At 43.1% G+C, this 15,156-nt stretch overlaps 1 protein-coding gene across 4 annotated transcripts in view; it reads left to right on the plus strand.

Moving 5' to 3' along the window:
* The window catches only part of LOC124788055 (proton-coupled amino acid transporter-like protein CG1139), a 237,693-nt gene that overhangs the window by 218,158 nt on the left and 4,379 nt on the right, over positions 1-15,156 (plus strand). For all 4 annotated transcript variants that reach the window (XM_047255131.1, XM_047255134.1, XM_047255133.1 and 1 more), the window contains 3 exons: positions 4,341-4,622; positions 10,613-10,791; positions 12,537-12,706. In XM_047255131.1, coding sequence (XP_047111087.1) covers positions 4,341-4,622; positions 10,613-10,791; positions 12,537-12,706 — 631 coding nt within the window. The remainder of the gene's footprint in view (positions 1-4,340; positions 4,623-10,612; positions 10,792-12,536; positions 12,707-15,156) is intronic.

Raw genomic sequence — 15,156 nt, forward strand, 5'->3', positions numbered from 1 at the left:
GATAGTCTTCAGGAACTTCACCTGTTTTGTATATTTTCTGTATGAGTTGCAGTAATGTAGCTTTCATTTTGTCTCCTGATTTCTTAATTAGTTCAGAAGGTATATCATCTACACCTGCCGCTTTCTTATCTGGTAGTTCTTTTAGTGCTTTTTCAAATTCATCTTTCAGAATTGTGTCCCCTAGTTCTTCTTTCTCTACTTCTTCGCTTAATTCTATCATATTATCTGTTAGAGGGTCTCCTTGATATAGCTCTTCAATGTATTCTTGCCATCTCTTCAGCGTGTCATATCCAAATAGTACCTTGCCCTCTTTGTTCTTTATAGTTCCTGAAGATTTTACTTTCCGTTTAGCAAAGTTTTGTTTTATTGTTCTGTAGGCCAAGTCAGTTTTTCCTTTAACCATGTTTTCCTCCACCTCTTTACAAATGCTGTTGAGGTAATTTTCTTTTGCTTTCCTAGATTCTCTGTTTATTTGGTTTCTAAGCTTTCTATATTTGTTTTCGCTTTGCTCGTCAGAGGCATTTTTGTATAGTCTTCTTTCTTCCATTAGACAAATTATTTCAGGTGTTATCCACTCTTTCCTGTTTACAGGTTTGGCTTTCCCAATAAATTCTTCTGCTGCTTTATGTATGCCTTCTTTGATTTGTTTCCACTCCTCGTTAGTACTCCCGGGAATAATGTTTGATGCCATCTCATCAGTTTTCCGTGCATAAGGGATCACTAGTTCTTCAGACTTTAGGTTATCTCTGTTCCATACTTTGTTCGTTTTTCTCTCTAATCGCTTGAGTTTGAGTAAGCATTTCATCATTACAAGGTTGTGATCACTATTAATATCCGCAGACGGGTAGCTTCTGCAATCCTTGATTTGGTTTTTAAAACGCGATTTTACTAATATATAGTCGATTTGGTGTCTTCTAGTATCTCCTGGGGCTTTCCACGTGTACCTTCTTCTTTTATGGTGGTTGAAAAGGGAGTTCGCTATGACCAACTTGTTTTTGGCACAAAATTCAATTAGCCGGCTTCCTCTTTCGTTTCTATCTCCTAGACCATATTTCCCTACAATTCCGTCAACTTTCTCTTCTCCAACACTAGCATTCCAATCTCCCATTATAATTAAGTTCTCTTCACCTTTAACATAATTTATAACTTTGTTGATGTCTTCATACACTGTTTCTATTACATCGTCTTCTTCTGCCGATGTCGGCATATAGACTTGTACTATTACCGTGTTCTTTGGTTTGGTTCCAATTTTGACTAGTATTATCCTAGAGTTAAATTGCACATATCCTGTGACTAGATTCCCGAGTTTTCCTTTTAGAATTATTCCAACTCCACCGATTCCAGTTGTTCCTTGGTTAGTACCTGTATGAATGATACGATAATTTCCTGATCTGAAGTCTCCTGGTTCAGGCCATCGCATCTCAGATATTCCTATTATGTCTGTTCCCATTCTGTCCATCTCTAGTTTGAGGTTCTCTAATTTCCCGCATTGGAGGAGTGTTCTTACATTCCATGTTGCTATTTTTAGTGTATTCTTCAACTTTGCCTGACCTTCCATTGTCCCCACCCGGAGATCCGATTGGGGGACTATTACTCCGGATTTATGTTTAACAGAAGATTCTGGCATGGTGCGCTACTGATTCTTGGGATATCTTGAGTGATCTTTAATGGAGTGGTTTCCCGTTGCCTTCTCCATCCTATGCCGTTGACTGTGAAGTTCTTCCGCCTTTAGGAGCAATTTCTCACTCCAAGGACAAGAGAGTGCCCTGCCTCTATCCGCTCATCCGCTCTCTTTGAGACCGTTGGCACTTGATAGGGGGCGTTTCCTTATCCCGGGAAACACTCGGTCGTCAGAGCCTCGTTAGCAATAACAGGGTGTACCGTGCAGCAATCCTTAGCTGCAACTCGGGTAGGTGAGGTTGACATTTGTACAGGAGAGGCTGTTAGAGTCGCTTCACTGTACCTTACACCCAGTACAAGCGAGATATGTCCACTGAAATGCCTATCTGTGACATACAGTCAATTGCAAACTTAAAATGTATTCGACTACTGTCTACAAAAGATCTAATGGTTGCACAAAAAGATTAAGAAGCATAGAAATACAGGGTTATTTATACCTGTGCAAAAACTAAAAGACATAGAGAAAAAAAGGCATGTATCAGGGGATAAACTAATCACACGCACCTATTGACGTTTGCCATGCCACAAATGGTGCCCATATTGAACACTCGTAATGTAAGTTAACTTTGAGGGGTGTTCTGTACACTGATATACGTCTGTTTTCTGTATGTCTTGCAGAAGAGATATATCGCAGACCTGTAATTGTAAATAAGGCTGTTATTAGCCGAGGGACACTAGTGGCGCCACTCGTGACGTAACGAATGGCGCCACTAGTGTACCTCTGCTAACAGCTTTCCGATCGAAGGCCGTACAGACCAGAACTGGCGTGACAATCAAGCAAAACTGCCAAGAGTATTGAGGCAATCATACCACTGACGCACTAGGCTGTAAATACGTATGTGGTAGAACACAGTCTCCTGCTGTGTGAAGAAGTTTGTAACCACCTTCGTACAACAGGAATCGAAGACCCATGAAGGCCTTCTCTAGAGGACCAAAGGTGTGATAATCACTTGGGGGTAGATAAGGACTATAGGGTGGGGGCTCGAACCTCTACCACTTGAGTTGGCATACCTTCCCAGATCGACCGGCAGCATTTGTCGAATTTCGATAATCACAGAACTCGACGCACCGTTCCACAATGACCTTCTTTGGCAGACATGCTACCACATGCACTTTTCTCATTCTCCAGTGGATGTCTACCGGTGTTTGTTCTTCGGTAGCCAAGAAAAGAATAACGGCACATTTTGGCCCACCCTTTTGACGGCAAATTTGTATGTCAGCCTTGTGATTCCACTTCTTGCGCTGCCATTCGTGAACGGTATCCCAAGGCTTCTTTTCCACCAGGATAACGCTCGTCAAATAACGCTTTTGTAAACCGACATGTTCTCGATCACTAACAAATATGGGACATTGTCAGACGACCACTCAGCATTCAAAATGGTTCAAATGGCTCTGAGCATTATGGGATTTAACATCTGAGGTCATCAGTCCCCTAGAACTTAGAACTACTTAAACCTAACTAACCTAAGAACATCACACACATCCATGCCCGAGGCAGGATTCGAACCTGCGACCTTAGCGTTCGCGCGGTTCCAGACTGAAGCGCCTAGAATCGCTCGGCCACCACGGCCGGCTCATCCAGCATTAATCGTCCATATTTTGATGAACTAAATGCAACTCACATGGAACCTCATCCTACAAAATGACATCCGGCACCTGTACAACGCAATGTACGCTTGTTTGTATGCTTGCACTCAAAACGTTCTGGCAGTTACAATGGTTACAAAGGTGCTAGCATTTCATATCTGCACCAGCTCGCATAGCACAGCCGCGTGGGGTAGCCGCGCGGTCTTGGGCTCCTTGTCGCGGTCCTCGCGGCTCCTTCCGTTGGAGGTTGGAGTCCTCACTCGGGCATGGGTGTGTGTGTTTGTACTTAGGATAATTTAGGTTAAGTAGTGTGTAAGGTGTAAGCTTAGGGACTGATGACCTTAGCAGTTAAGTCCCATAAGATTTCACACGCATATGAACATTTTTGATCATGATGATGATGAGGTCCCATACTCCGAGTAGTATAGGGGACGATGCGCGAGACCCGTGGCGCCGACTAGGCAAGGTCATAGCGGAGGTAGTTTGGCATTGCCTCAACATTAATAATTTTTTGGAGTTGCTATTATTTCAAATTCAAATGTGTGTGAAATCTTATGAGACTTTACTTCTAAGGTCATCAGTTCCTAAGCTTACACACTACTTAACGTAATGCCGGCCGGCGTGGCCGTGCGGTTCTAGGCGCTACAGTCTGGAGCCGAGCGACCGCTCCGGTCACAGGTTCGAATCCTGCCTCGGGCACGGATGTGTGTGATGTTCTTAGGTTAGTTAGGTTTAATTAGTTCTAGGTTCTAGGCGACTGATTACCTCAGAAGTTAAGTCACATAGTGCTCAGTGCCATTTGAACCATACTTAACCTAAATTATCCAAACACACACACCCAGGCCCGAGAGACGACTCGAACCTACGCCGGGACCAACCGCGCAGTCCATGACTGCAGCGCTAAGACCGCTCGGCTAATCCCGCGCGGCTGCAATTATTTCCATCGGTGTATTGATTATCTGTATGATAAACAAAATTATAATAGCAATTGAGGAAAAGTGGCTATGGTTTCAGGTATCAAACTTGAGAGCTATTTAAGTGTAAGACTGACCGCAACTTCGCTGTGCCCTCAGGTGCTGGTCTTCTACTTCCCGGAGGACGCGAACTTCGACGTGCGGCTGTACATCGTGGCGACGGCGCCGCTGCTGCTGCCGCTGTGCATGATCCGGCAGCTCAAGTTCCTGGCGCCGTTCTCGGCCGTCGCCAACCTGCTCATCTGCGTCAGCTTCGCCATCACGCTGTACTACATCTTCACTGACCTGCCGCCGCTCTCCAGCCGCGACTCCTTCTCCAGCATCGGCCAGCTGCCGCTCTTCTTCAGCACCGTCATCTTCGCTGTCGAGGGCATCGGCGTGGTGAGTTGCGCGACCCAGGGCCGCACACTGCAGCTTGCATCGAAATGCCGATCGTCCTGTCCTGTCGGATTAGAATTACCAATATCGCTTTGGCAACACTGGAGAGACGTCTCTGAAAGGCTCCCCCTCTCCTTTGACATGTTGTTGTTGTTGTTGTTGTCGTCTTCAGTACTGAGACTGGTTTGATGCAAATGGTTCAAATGGCTCTGAGCACTATGCGACTTAACTTCCGAGGTCATCAGTCGCCTAGAACTTAGAACTAATTAAACCTAACTAACCTAAGGACATCACACACATCCATGCCCGAGGCAGGATTCGAACTGCGGCCGTAGCGGTCGCTCGGTTCCAGGCTGTATGTTTGATGCCGCTCTCCATGCTACTCTATCCTGTGCAAGCTTCTTCATCTCCCAGTACCTACTGCAGCCTACATCCTTCTGAATCTGCTTAGTGTATTCATCTCTTGGTCTCCCTCTACGATTTTTACCCTCCACGCTGCTCTCCAGTACTAAATTGGTGATCCCTTGATGCCTCAGAACATGTCCTACCAACCGATCCCTTCTTCTAGTCAAGTTGTGCCACAAACTCTTCCCCAATTCTATTCAATACCTCCTCATTAGTTATGTTATCTACCCATCTAATCTTCAGCATTCTTCTGTAGCACCACATTTCGAAAGCTTCTATTCTCTTCTTGTCCAAACCATTTATCGTCCATGTTTCACTTCCATACATGGCTACACTCCATACAAATACTTTCAGAAACTACTTCCTGACACTTAAATCAATACTCGATGTTAACAAATTTCTCTTCTTCAGAAACGCTTTCCTTGCCATTGCCAGTCTACATTTTATATCCTCTCTGCTTCGACCATCATCAGTTATTTTGCTCCCCAAATAGCAAAACTCCTTTACTACTTTAAGTGTCTCATTTCATAATCTAATTCCCTCAGCGTCACCCGACTTAAATCGACTACATTCCATTATCCTCGTTTTGCTTCTGTTGATGTTCATCTTATATCCTCCTTTCAAGGCACTGTCCATTCCGTTCAACTGCTGTTCCAAGTCCTTTGCTGTCTCTGACAGAATTACAATGTCATCGGCGAACCTCAAGTTTTTGTTTCTTCCCCATGGATTTTAATACCTACTCCGAACTTTTCTTTCGTTTCCTTTACTGCTTGCTAAGTATACATATTGAATAGCATGTGGGAGAGGCTACAACCCTGTCTCACTCCCTTCCCAACCACTGCTTCCTTTTCATGCCCCTCGACTCTTATAACTGCCATCTGGTTTCTGTACAAATTGTAAATAGCCTTCGCTCCCTGTATTTTACCCCTGCCACCTTCAGAATTTGAAAGAGAGTATTCCAGTCGACATTGTCAAAAGCTTTCTCTAAGTGTACAAATGCTAGAAACGTAGGTTTCCCTTTCCCTTATCTTTCTTCTAAGATAAGTCGTAAGGTCAGTATTGTCTCACGTGTTCCAACATTTCTGCGGAATCCAAACTGATCTTCCCCGATCGGCTTCTACCAGTTTTTCCATTGGTCTGTAAAGAATTCACGTTAGTATTTTGCAGCTTTTGACATACCCTGTTAAAATTGCAACACTAGGAAGTACAACAAATATTGAAATTTATACGCTGTCGCCGGAAGAATGCATTACGATATTTTAACAATGTATCAAAAGATAAATTGCCACTTACCGTAAAGAAGACACGTTAAGTTGAAGACAGGCACAAGTAAAAGACACTCACACAAAGGTTTTGGCCACAGCGTTCATAAGCAAAAGAGAAACAGAGAAACACACACGATTCATACACTCAAGGAAGCACACCTCAGGCAAACATGACCGCCAACTCCGGCATCTCAGATCTCAGGGCAGAATGTAGTTGTCACGTGAGTGGTAGCAGCAGTCTTGAAGGGGTGAGAAGGGGAATAAGTAATAATGTAAGGGGGGGGGGGGGTGCGTGAGGGACAGAGGAACTCTGGCAGAATGTACAGGGACCAAAATGACAACAGGCGCAGCAATCAAGACGTTGTGGGCAGGTAGTTTTGGAAAAAAGGAGTGAAAATGTGAGGAAGGTAGGATGCGTTGGGAGAGTTGCCATATAAAGAGGCTGTGAGACAAGAATGGTGTGGGGCAGTACGTTACCATAGATTGTGGGCGGGATAGATACGGGAGCAGAGAATGTGTTGTAAGGATAACTCCCATTTGCACAGTTCAGAAAAGTTGGTGGTGGAGGAGAGGACCCTGGGGCTCAGGTTGTGAAGCAGCCATTGAAATCAGGTGTATTAGGCTCAGCTCCACGTTGTGCCACAGGTTGGTCTACTTTGCTCTTGGCCACAGTTTGGCAGTGGCTGTTCACCTTGATGGTCAACTGCTTGGTAGTCATACAATTATAAAAACCTGTGCAATCATTGCAGCAGAGCTGGTAAATACATGGCTACTTTCACAGGTGGCCTGGCCCCTGTTGGGGTAGGATAAACCAGTTGGACTGGAATAGGAAGTGGTGATTGGGTGGATTGGACAGATTTTGCATTTGGATCTTCCACAGGGATATGATACTTGTGGCAAGGGGTTGGTAATGGGAGTGGAATTGGGGATGGGTTCGGTTGATGTGCAGTTTCCTGTGTTTCCACCCCCCTCCCACCACACATACACTGCTATCCCTCCCCCTTCCTAACCCCCCCTCCAGACTGCTGCTGCCATCCAGCTTGATAGTTGCATTTTGGTCTGTACTGCCAGAGTAGGCGGTCATGTGTAAATGAGGTGTGCTTGTTTGTGTGTATGAATGGTGTGTGTTTCTCTGTTTATCTTTTGATGATGAAGGCTACAACGTTTTGTGTAAGCGTCTATTAGTTGTGCCTGTCTGAAACTTGGTGTGTCTTTTTCATGGTACGTAGCAGTCTATCTTTTCCTACATTGTTGATATTTTTATGTGGAATTTCCATTGTTTCATTATGATATTTTGAATCATTCGGGAGTATACAGGACGAATATTTCAGTGCACAGAGGTGCCGTCTCTGGCTGCAACAATGATTTCAACTAGATTGTGCATCGAGTCTGACTGACTTTATTTGACAGACGAGTATGTCATTCCATGTTAAATCAGTTATATGCCAGGCTTCATCAGTGGTAGTAGCTGCCGGTTGGTGGCGTTTATTTGTAAAGGTTCATCTTGATCGCATAAATTTTACAATTCACAACTGGCAGTTTCGGCTCCTGTTATCTTCAGGTCTGTTACAAATATAAAAACAGTGTTGTAACCAACAAAGTTCAGTTGGATGAAGCAAAATCAATAACACGCCTATTGATATAAAAGAAAAACATTTACGTGATCCGCATGTTCCGTCACAGGAAAAGGACTTCGTACAGAGAAGCAATAAAGCGACACCATAGAGATTCCACTCTGAATGTGTCATCGATTATCAAGATTTTAAATAATAGTCACTGTTTTGTTAATTACCTTACAAATATAGTTATGGTTTCGATTTGTAGATGTGTTGTTACTTTTAAACTTTCTATTCTGCCTTTTACACAATTGTGTGTTATTTACTTTGCAAGGCTAGGAGCTTCGCATTATTACTCTTTACATGTTTTATGTGGATTTTGAGTACGGATCTATCTCCCATACAGTGTGGCAGTTCGTGTTTCTTTCTCGAACGCTCGTTTTCCCATAAGAAGTAATTTCAATTAATGACTGTGCATATTGCATTTTAACTATCGAATTTACGATATTGGCTACTCATGTACATTACCTGTAATGTCCCCTACTGGCCTCATTTACTTGTATAAATACTGGACGCATACAGGCCATCATCAGCGTTTACTATGTACCTACATATATAGATTTTGATGTTGATACCGACATCAGAATATTTTATACGATATGTGTGTGGTACGCATGGTTGTCAATCGTGTAAATATTTTTATCTTATTTATTACTGGGCCTGTTATATGTTTTGTTTCAGCTAACTGAACTTAGTTGGTTACACCATTTTTTGTATTTGTAACAGATCTGAAGATGGCATTAGCCGAAACCGGCACTTTTAATGGTAAAATTCGTGTGATCGAAACGGATCTTCACAAATAATGTGTCATAACATGATCGTAGACTTATTTACAGACATTATGAACTCAATTTACAAGGTTGGTTGCGTGTCAGTATCTCGACAACCCGTGAGCTGGTGTTTTCAGTGGGAGAGAGTCTGGAGAAAGTACGTTCAATGCAACAATCGGGTACCATCTGTTTACAGGTAGTTCAGAGCGCTACCTTGTAGTAAGTAGTTAACGTCAACAAGACAGCAAAGACTGGGAACCACCACTGGTCTATGTGACATGTGGTGAAGGTGTTAATACAGTAGCCTTTTCTCAGATTAAATAATTGATGATGGTCTTCGATAACTTACTCTGATCGCATGAACATCCATAGTACTGTAGTATTACTGGATCATATGGCAGGTAATGTATTTCAACTGAGGCAGGAGATGAAGACAGTATTATAGAAGTGAAAAAGGACATAGATGAAGATAAGACGGGGGGTATGACACTGCTAGAAGAATGTGACAGAGCACTGACAGACGTAAATCAAAGCAAGGCTTCTGGAGTAGATGATATTTCGTCCTAACTACTAACAGTATTGGGGAAGCCAGCCATGATAAAACTATTCCATCTGGTGTGCAAAGTGCACGAAACAGGTGAAATAACCTCAGACTTCAATTCCAGTTCTAAAGAAAGCAGGTCCTGACTGATTGTGAATATTAACGAACTGTTAGTTTATTGAGTGATGGTTGCAAAATACTAACAAGAATTCTGTACAGGAGAAAGGAAAAGCTGGTAGAAGCCGACCTCAAGAGAGATCTGACTGGATTCCGGAGAAATGTAGGAACACGCAGGGTAATACTGACAATACAACTTCTCTTAGAGGATAGGTTAAGGAAAGGCAAGTCTATGTTTATAGAATTTGTAGACGTACAGATAGCTTTTGACAATGCTGGCAGGAATGTTCTCTTTGAAATTCTGAAGCTATCAAGGGTAAAATACAGGGATTGAAAGACTGTTTACAACTTTTATAGAAACCAGACAGCAGCTATAAGAGTGAAAGGTCATGAAAGGGAAGATGTGATTGAGAAGGGAGTGAGACAAGGTTGTAGCCTATTTCTGATGTTGTTCAATTTATACATTGAGCAAGGAGTAAAGGAAAGAAAGAAAAATTTGGAGTATGGATTAAATTTCAGGGAGAAGAGTTTAAAAGCTTGAGGTTTGACGATATCGTAATAATTGTGTCAGGGACAGTAAAGGACTTGGAAGTACAATTGAATGCAATGGACACTGTCTTGAAAGGAGAATGTAAGATTAACATTGCTTAGTATGCTCTGCCATGCGAAAGCCGTAGCTGCTTTTGAATTAATGGTACAATCAACTTTCCTTACAGTTTATTGTTGTATCACAACGCTATCCATGTTGTGGTCATCTCTCTGCCGTGTTTTGCTGAGGCAACTGCTCGGCCTATCAGAGTTTGGACGAGCTCACGTTATACAGACCAGAGTGTTTAAGCTTAAGTAAACTTGTTTATTCCATGAATAGAAACAAGATTTTTCAAATGGTGGAAACTGGAAGTGAAGTGTAAGTAGTCTGGTTTATTGATATCCAAACAAGTCACCTTTCCATTCTGGAATAAATCTTTTTGTGTTTTGCACACCTGCATATATACAAAGCGGCCACTGCAATCTACCGTATGGCTAAAGGGCTGTACAGAAACAGCTTGACAGGAGGAAATGAGTGAATAGGACACGTGACTACTACGATTGGGTATCGCGAACTGGAGGTTCACTTCAGTGGTTATGGAATCTACTTAGAATCTGTCCAGCAGCCTCACCCTTTAACAATCTAATTAGACCACGGTTTGCAGATTGTGTTTTAGTTGGCTTCTCGCTGCACGCAGGCACTCCAAAGCAAAGGATTTCTGTGCTGACAGCTTGGCCTACAACTGTGCAGGTGCTGCCAGTGGAGAACAGCATGAGAAACCCGACGCATTTCCTGGGCTGCCCAGGAGTTCTCAACATCGCCATGGGCATCGTCATCGGTCTCTACGCCGTCATCGGCTTCTTTGGATACCTGAAATACGGAGACGATACTGAGGGCAGCATCACACTAAATTTGCCATCAGCAGAACCGTAAGAAGCCATATATATTTTCTCATTTCTAGTTCTCCATCTGTATTTCCCTTCACCACATACTTAATTTGTCGTTATATGCACTGTCATTTGCCTTCTACCTTTCAGTTCTCAGTTTTCTCCCACGAATAGATATTTTCTCCTCTTTATTCGAGTAATGTTAGCGTAGACTGGTACTCTTACCTTCTATTTCCTTGCATGTTATTACAGGATGTGATATATATATATATATATATATATATATATATATATATATATATGTGTGTGTGTGTGTGTGTGTGTGTGTGTGTGTGTGTGTGTGTGTGTGTGTGTTTTCCAGGATGTTCGGTTGAATTGTTAGTACAAAGGGTGATCAAAAAGTTTCTGTTAGAAGCCCATACAATCCATGATCGGTATGTCAATCAGGCAAAATCGCCGTGGCATTGACCAACCAGTTTTGAGATACCCGTTTGGTAAACCACCGTGTGCTGCTGCGTGAAGAAGTCCGTAACTGCGTTCCGCACGTCCTCCTCTGACGGCAATCGTCGACCCCATTGAGCTGGCATAACTTCTGCGTTACGGCATTTTACGGTAACGTGTGTTAGCAGGAAGCAGCATACCCCTTGTCGCATCATTCCGCAACGCTGGTTTTCGACAGACATGTTGCCCCATGCGCGTTCTTCATGCTCCGATTTATACCCACTGGTGTTTGTCCTTCGACAGCTAAGAAAAGAATAACAGCACATTGATCCTGATTGGACTCGTTTTGTAATAACGCCGCCATAGTCCACGTTTCCACGTTTGCCGCGTGCACATCGGAAAGACACGAAATCCGCATTAACCCATGGGCTACATGACGGTGCTCATATACCCGTATCGGAATCGCGCTACGTCGCATGTACGCTACAGCAACTCTCTCAGACGGAATTTTTCCGAGCGCCCCTTACATCATGAGTCTATAATTAAATCTATTTTCTTAAAATCAAAGAAGGGAACGGCAGTACAGGATGTATTTAGGGGAATTTCGGTATGCGAGTTTCGCAGTTTCGTCAGACAAGTTATCGCCTGTTATTTGTTTATTTGTTTGACATGCGGTTCTGCATCGTTAGCAGATGACGGTACATGGATAATGGAAGAGAAACAGATAGCAAATTTGTTTGTAACACGAATCAGAGATGCCCAATGAGAATATTACTATTTCATCGAGTCTGAAAATTTTATACAGCATGAAGTCGTGTACGGTAACGAACGTACAACCCGGCAATTTTAGCGTCATGAAAATAAATAAATAAATTAGTAAATAAATTCTGAAGACTGGACGAGGGAAAGAGTGAAAAGCAGTGATAGTTAAAGAATGAGGGGAAAAGGTAGAAAGGAGCAAGTGGATGGGGGAAAGTATAAAAGAGGAAAGTATTTGATGACTTTGAGGGGAAGGGAAAAGGCTGAAGGGCGGAGAGGGAAAGGTGAAGAGAGGAGAGTGAAGGAATTGGGATCCAGCAAAACGTAAATTCAAGAAATGACACTCATAATCTCTTGCAAAAAAATTCAGTTGGTTTAGGCTCCACCGAGAGAAACTCAAGTCAATTTGGTTTCCAGATACTTTGTCAGCTGCTGAAAAATATTCCGGCTGAATGTGAGGTCACTAACACTACTTCATCATAGAAATTTGTACTAAGGCAGAACGTAAAGTCGCGGCTAACAATGGCGCACGTGTGTGATGTTGCGTTGTGATTTATGACTAATGCTGGTGCTGCGTGTGCGTGCAGGCTGGCGCAAGCCGTCAAAGTGCTGATCGCCGTGGCCACCATCTTCTCGTACGGGCTGCAGTTCTACGTGCCAACCGAGATCGTTATGAGGCGCATGAAGCCGCGTCTGCCGCACGCCTGGGCCAATCCCGCCGAGTTCGGCTACCGCTTCCTCACAGTCATGCTCACAGGTGAGTCTGCAATAGCATGGACACCGTACGATCATCAGTCTGGCACCGACCTCCAATTATTTCTATAGTGCACTGTGTTTGCCCGATATACCTGTGTTGGTTACTCCTATTTTGAGTAAGCTCCCTTAAATTCTTCCACCACTGCCGTGCAGTTAGTCCTGGACGCCGCAGAACATGCTCCACCGACCTCTTATTCCTTCATGATATTTTTCCATCTCTCTGTAGACCTGTCTGCTGTATTTTCCCTGACCAAAAAATTTGAAAACTTCGGTTTTAACAAGTTTAATGTGCCAAAAATTAATAGAAACCAACGACGTCAGCCGCATTTAATCTCTGAAATAAATCCAAAGACGACAGATGTAACTTTTTGCCTGGACCTTGACTCGAACCAGGGTTTCCAACTTCACGCTTGGGGTCGCCTTAACCGGGTCGGCTATCCTAGGTTGCTTCCCATCCGGTCCGCACTCACACCCTGTAGTAAGCAAGAAGCATCACTGTCCATTCGCCTGCTGGCAGCTCACCCTGATTCCCAAAGGAATTCGGGCGTAATGTGCATCGCTCTGAAACAACTGTAATATCTTCATGCGATGGCTCTTACAGATGTTTCAGAACGGATGCACATTGCGTACGAACTACTGTGGGAATCGGGTGGGCTGCCAGCAGGAGGGGAATTGGCAGGGAAGCTACTTACGAACGACAGGGACGGGAATTTGGGTCGGACGGAGAGCGCGCCAAGACAGCCGATACGGTCAAGGAGACCGCCCCACATTAAGGGGGGAATCCGGACTCGAGTCTCTATTCGGTACAAATTGTTACCTGTCGTCTTTTGGATTTATTTCAAAGCCCAAATATGGCGCTGATGTCGCTGGTTTCTCATAAATCATGTAATTAACAGGCAATGTTTAATACAGTGGCGTCTGTTCTGCCGGACACTTCCGACACAACAGACACCATGCATATACACGGCGTTACAAAATGAATGTACGGGTTCTAAGGCTTTGTAGCGTTTATTAACTCAGCTTATAGTTATAAGTAATACATCACATGAAAGAGCAGCTGAAACAGTTTTTCTTACAAGTGTTCACTTAGATGAAATGTCAAGTCATCACCGAAGACGACAAAATCCAGAATATATTCATCGTCATGCAGCAACGATTCGTTTGCATATAAAACGTACACTGTAGGCTTTTTGCAGCTTGTAACAACTGCAGACGATAAGAACGTAGTTGTAAGCGTCTTCTTTAGGGTCTCCACAGAGACATCACTGGAAATGCTAAATCATGACTAGCTATCCGAACTAATTTCTTGGTGCTACGCGTGAAAGCCTCTCACTCATTCAGCACGCTCTTCAGTCACTCTTGGTCGTTCCACTCCCTTCCCTTTGCGTACAGGTATACAAACAAAACTGTTTGAGTTGCTCTTTCATTTTATGTATTACTTATATTTGTAACGTGTGCATAATAAATGCTACAATTGAAACACCCTGTTTATATGTCTTCTCCAGTTCTTACGTTACCCTTCATTTCTACTGTGCTCCGAGCGGCCAAGCGCACAAACTTCTTCTTGAGCCCCGAGCCCAATGTTTCACAATAACATCTCTTTTTAATACATAACCCATTTGTCTACTTTTTACGTAACCTTCATTTCTGCAATAGTATATGACATTGCTTCTTACGACTACTTAACGTTATCTCTTCCTAATGTTATAGACTCCGTTTCGACGCTCTACATAAGCTCCTTCCCAGTGGTATTCATTTAGTTTTGTGTGTAATTACCCCAAGCTTAGAGAGAAGTAGACTCTCAATTATTCAAGTACTCTGTGGTTTTCCATTTAAGTTGGACATAGTCATCCCAAAAAATTATCAGTAGTGTCTGTTCCTCTAGAAGTTTTTCTAATGGTATGAACTCATGATGGCTTATGATGTACTTTTTGAGCTACAGTGACCTAAGGGGGTGATTACGTCAAAGGGAGAATTTGAGAAGCGCACTTATATGGGGACAACCTTATAGTTGTAAAATAGCGTGATTAAAAAAACACTGACTGATTATAAAATTAGGGGTAAGTGAAAATTCATTTGTTCATCACTCGGACAGGATACAGGAGATGTTGCGTGGTAAAAAAAACACTAAGGAAACTTTTGTTACATACTTTCACGTTTTTGGGCAAACACATCATTATCATCATTCGTGACATCTCAATGACCAGTCGATGATGCGGTCAAGCATTTTACAAATAAAGTACACAGCAAAAGACCACCAATTTTATTTATGTCGTCCAGACACGTTACAAGGTCCTCATTCTGTTATCTACAAGTGAACTGTCGTATCCATCATTGAAGTGTATGTCGCGAGATAGTGCTTTTGGCACGTGTTGCGCCTGTGTTGCTCAATACCAGAAGATGAAGCCTTCCAAAGTTTTTCCAGTGACATGTGTGACATATGACTGAACT

The sequence above is a fragment of the Schistocerca piceifrons genome, chromosome 3 (assembly GCF_021461385.2).
Source record: "Schistocerca piceifrons isolate TAMUIC-IGC-003096 chromosome 3, iqSchPice1.1, whole genome shotgun sequence".
Classification (NCBI taxonomy): domain Eukaryota; kingdom Metazoa; phylum Arthropoda; class Insecta; order Orthoptera; family Acrididae; genus Schistocerca; species Schistocerca piceifrons.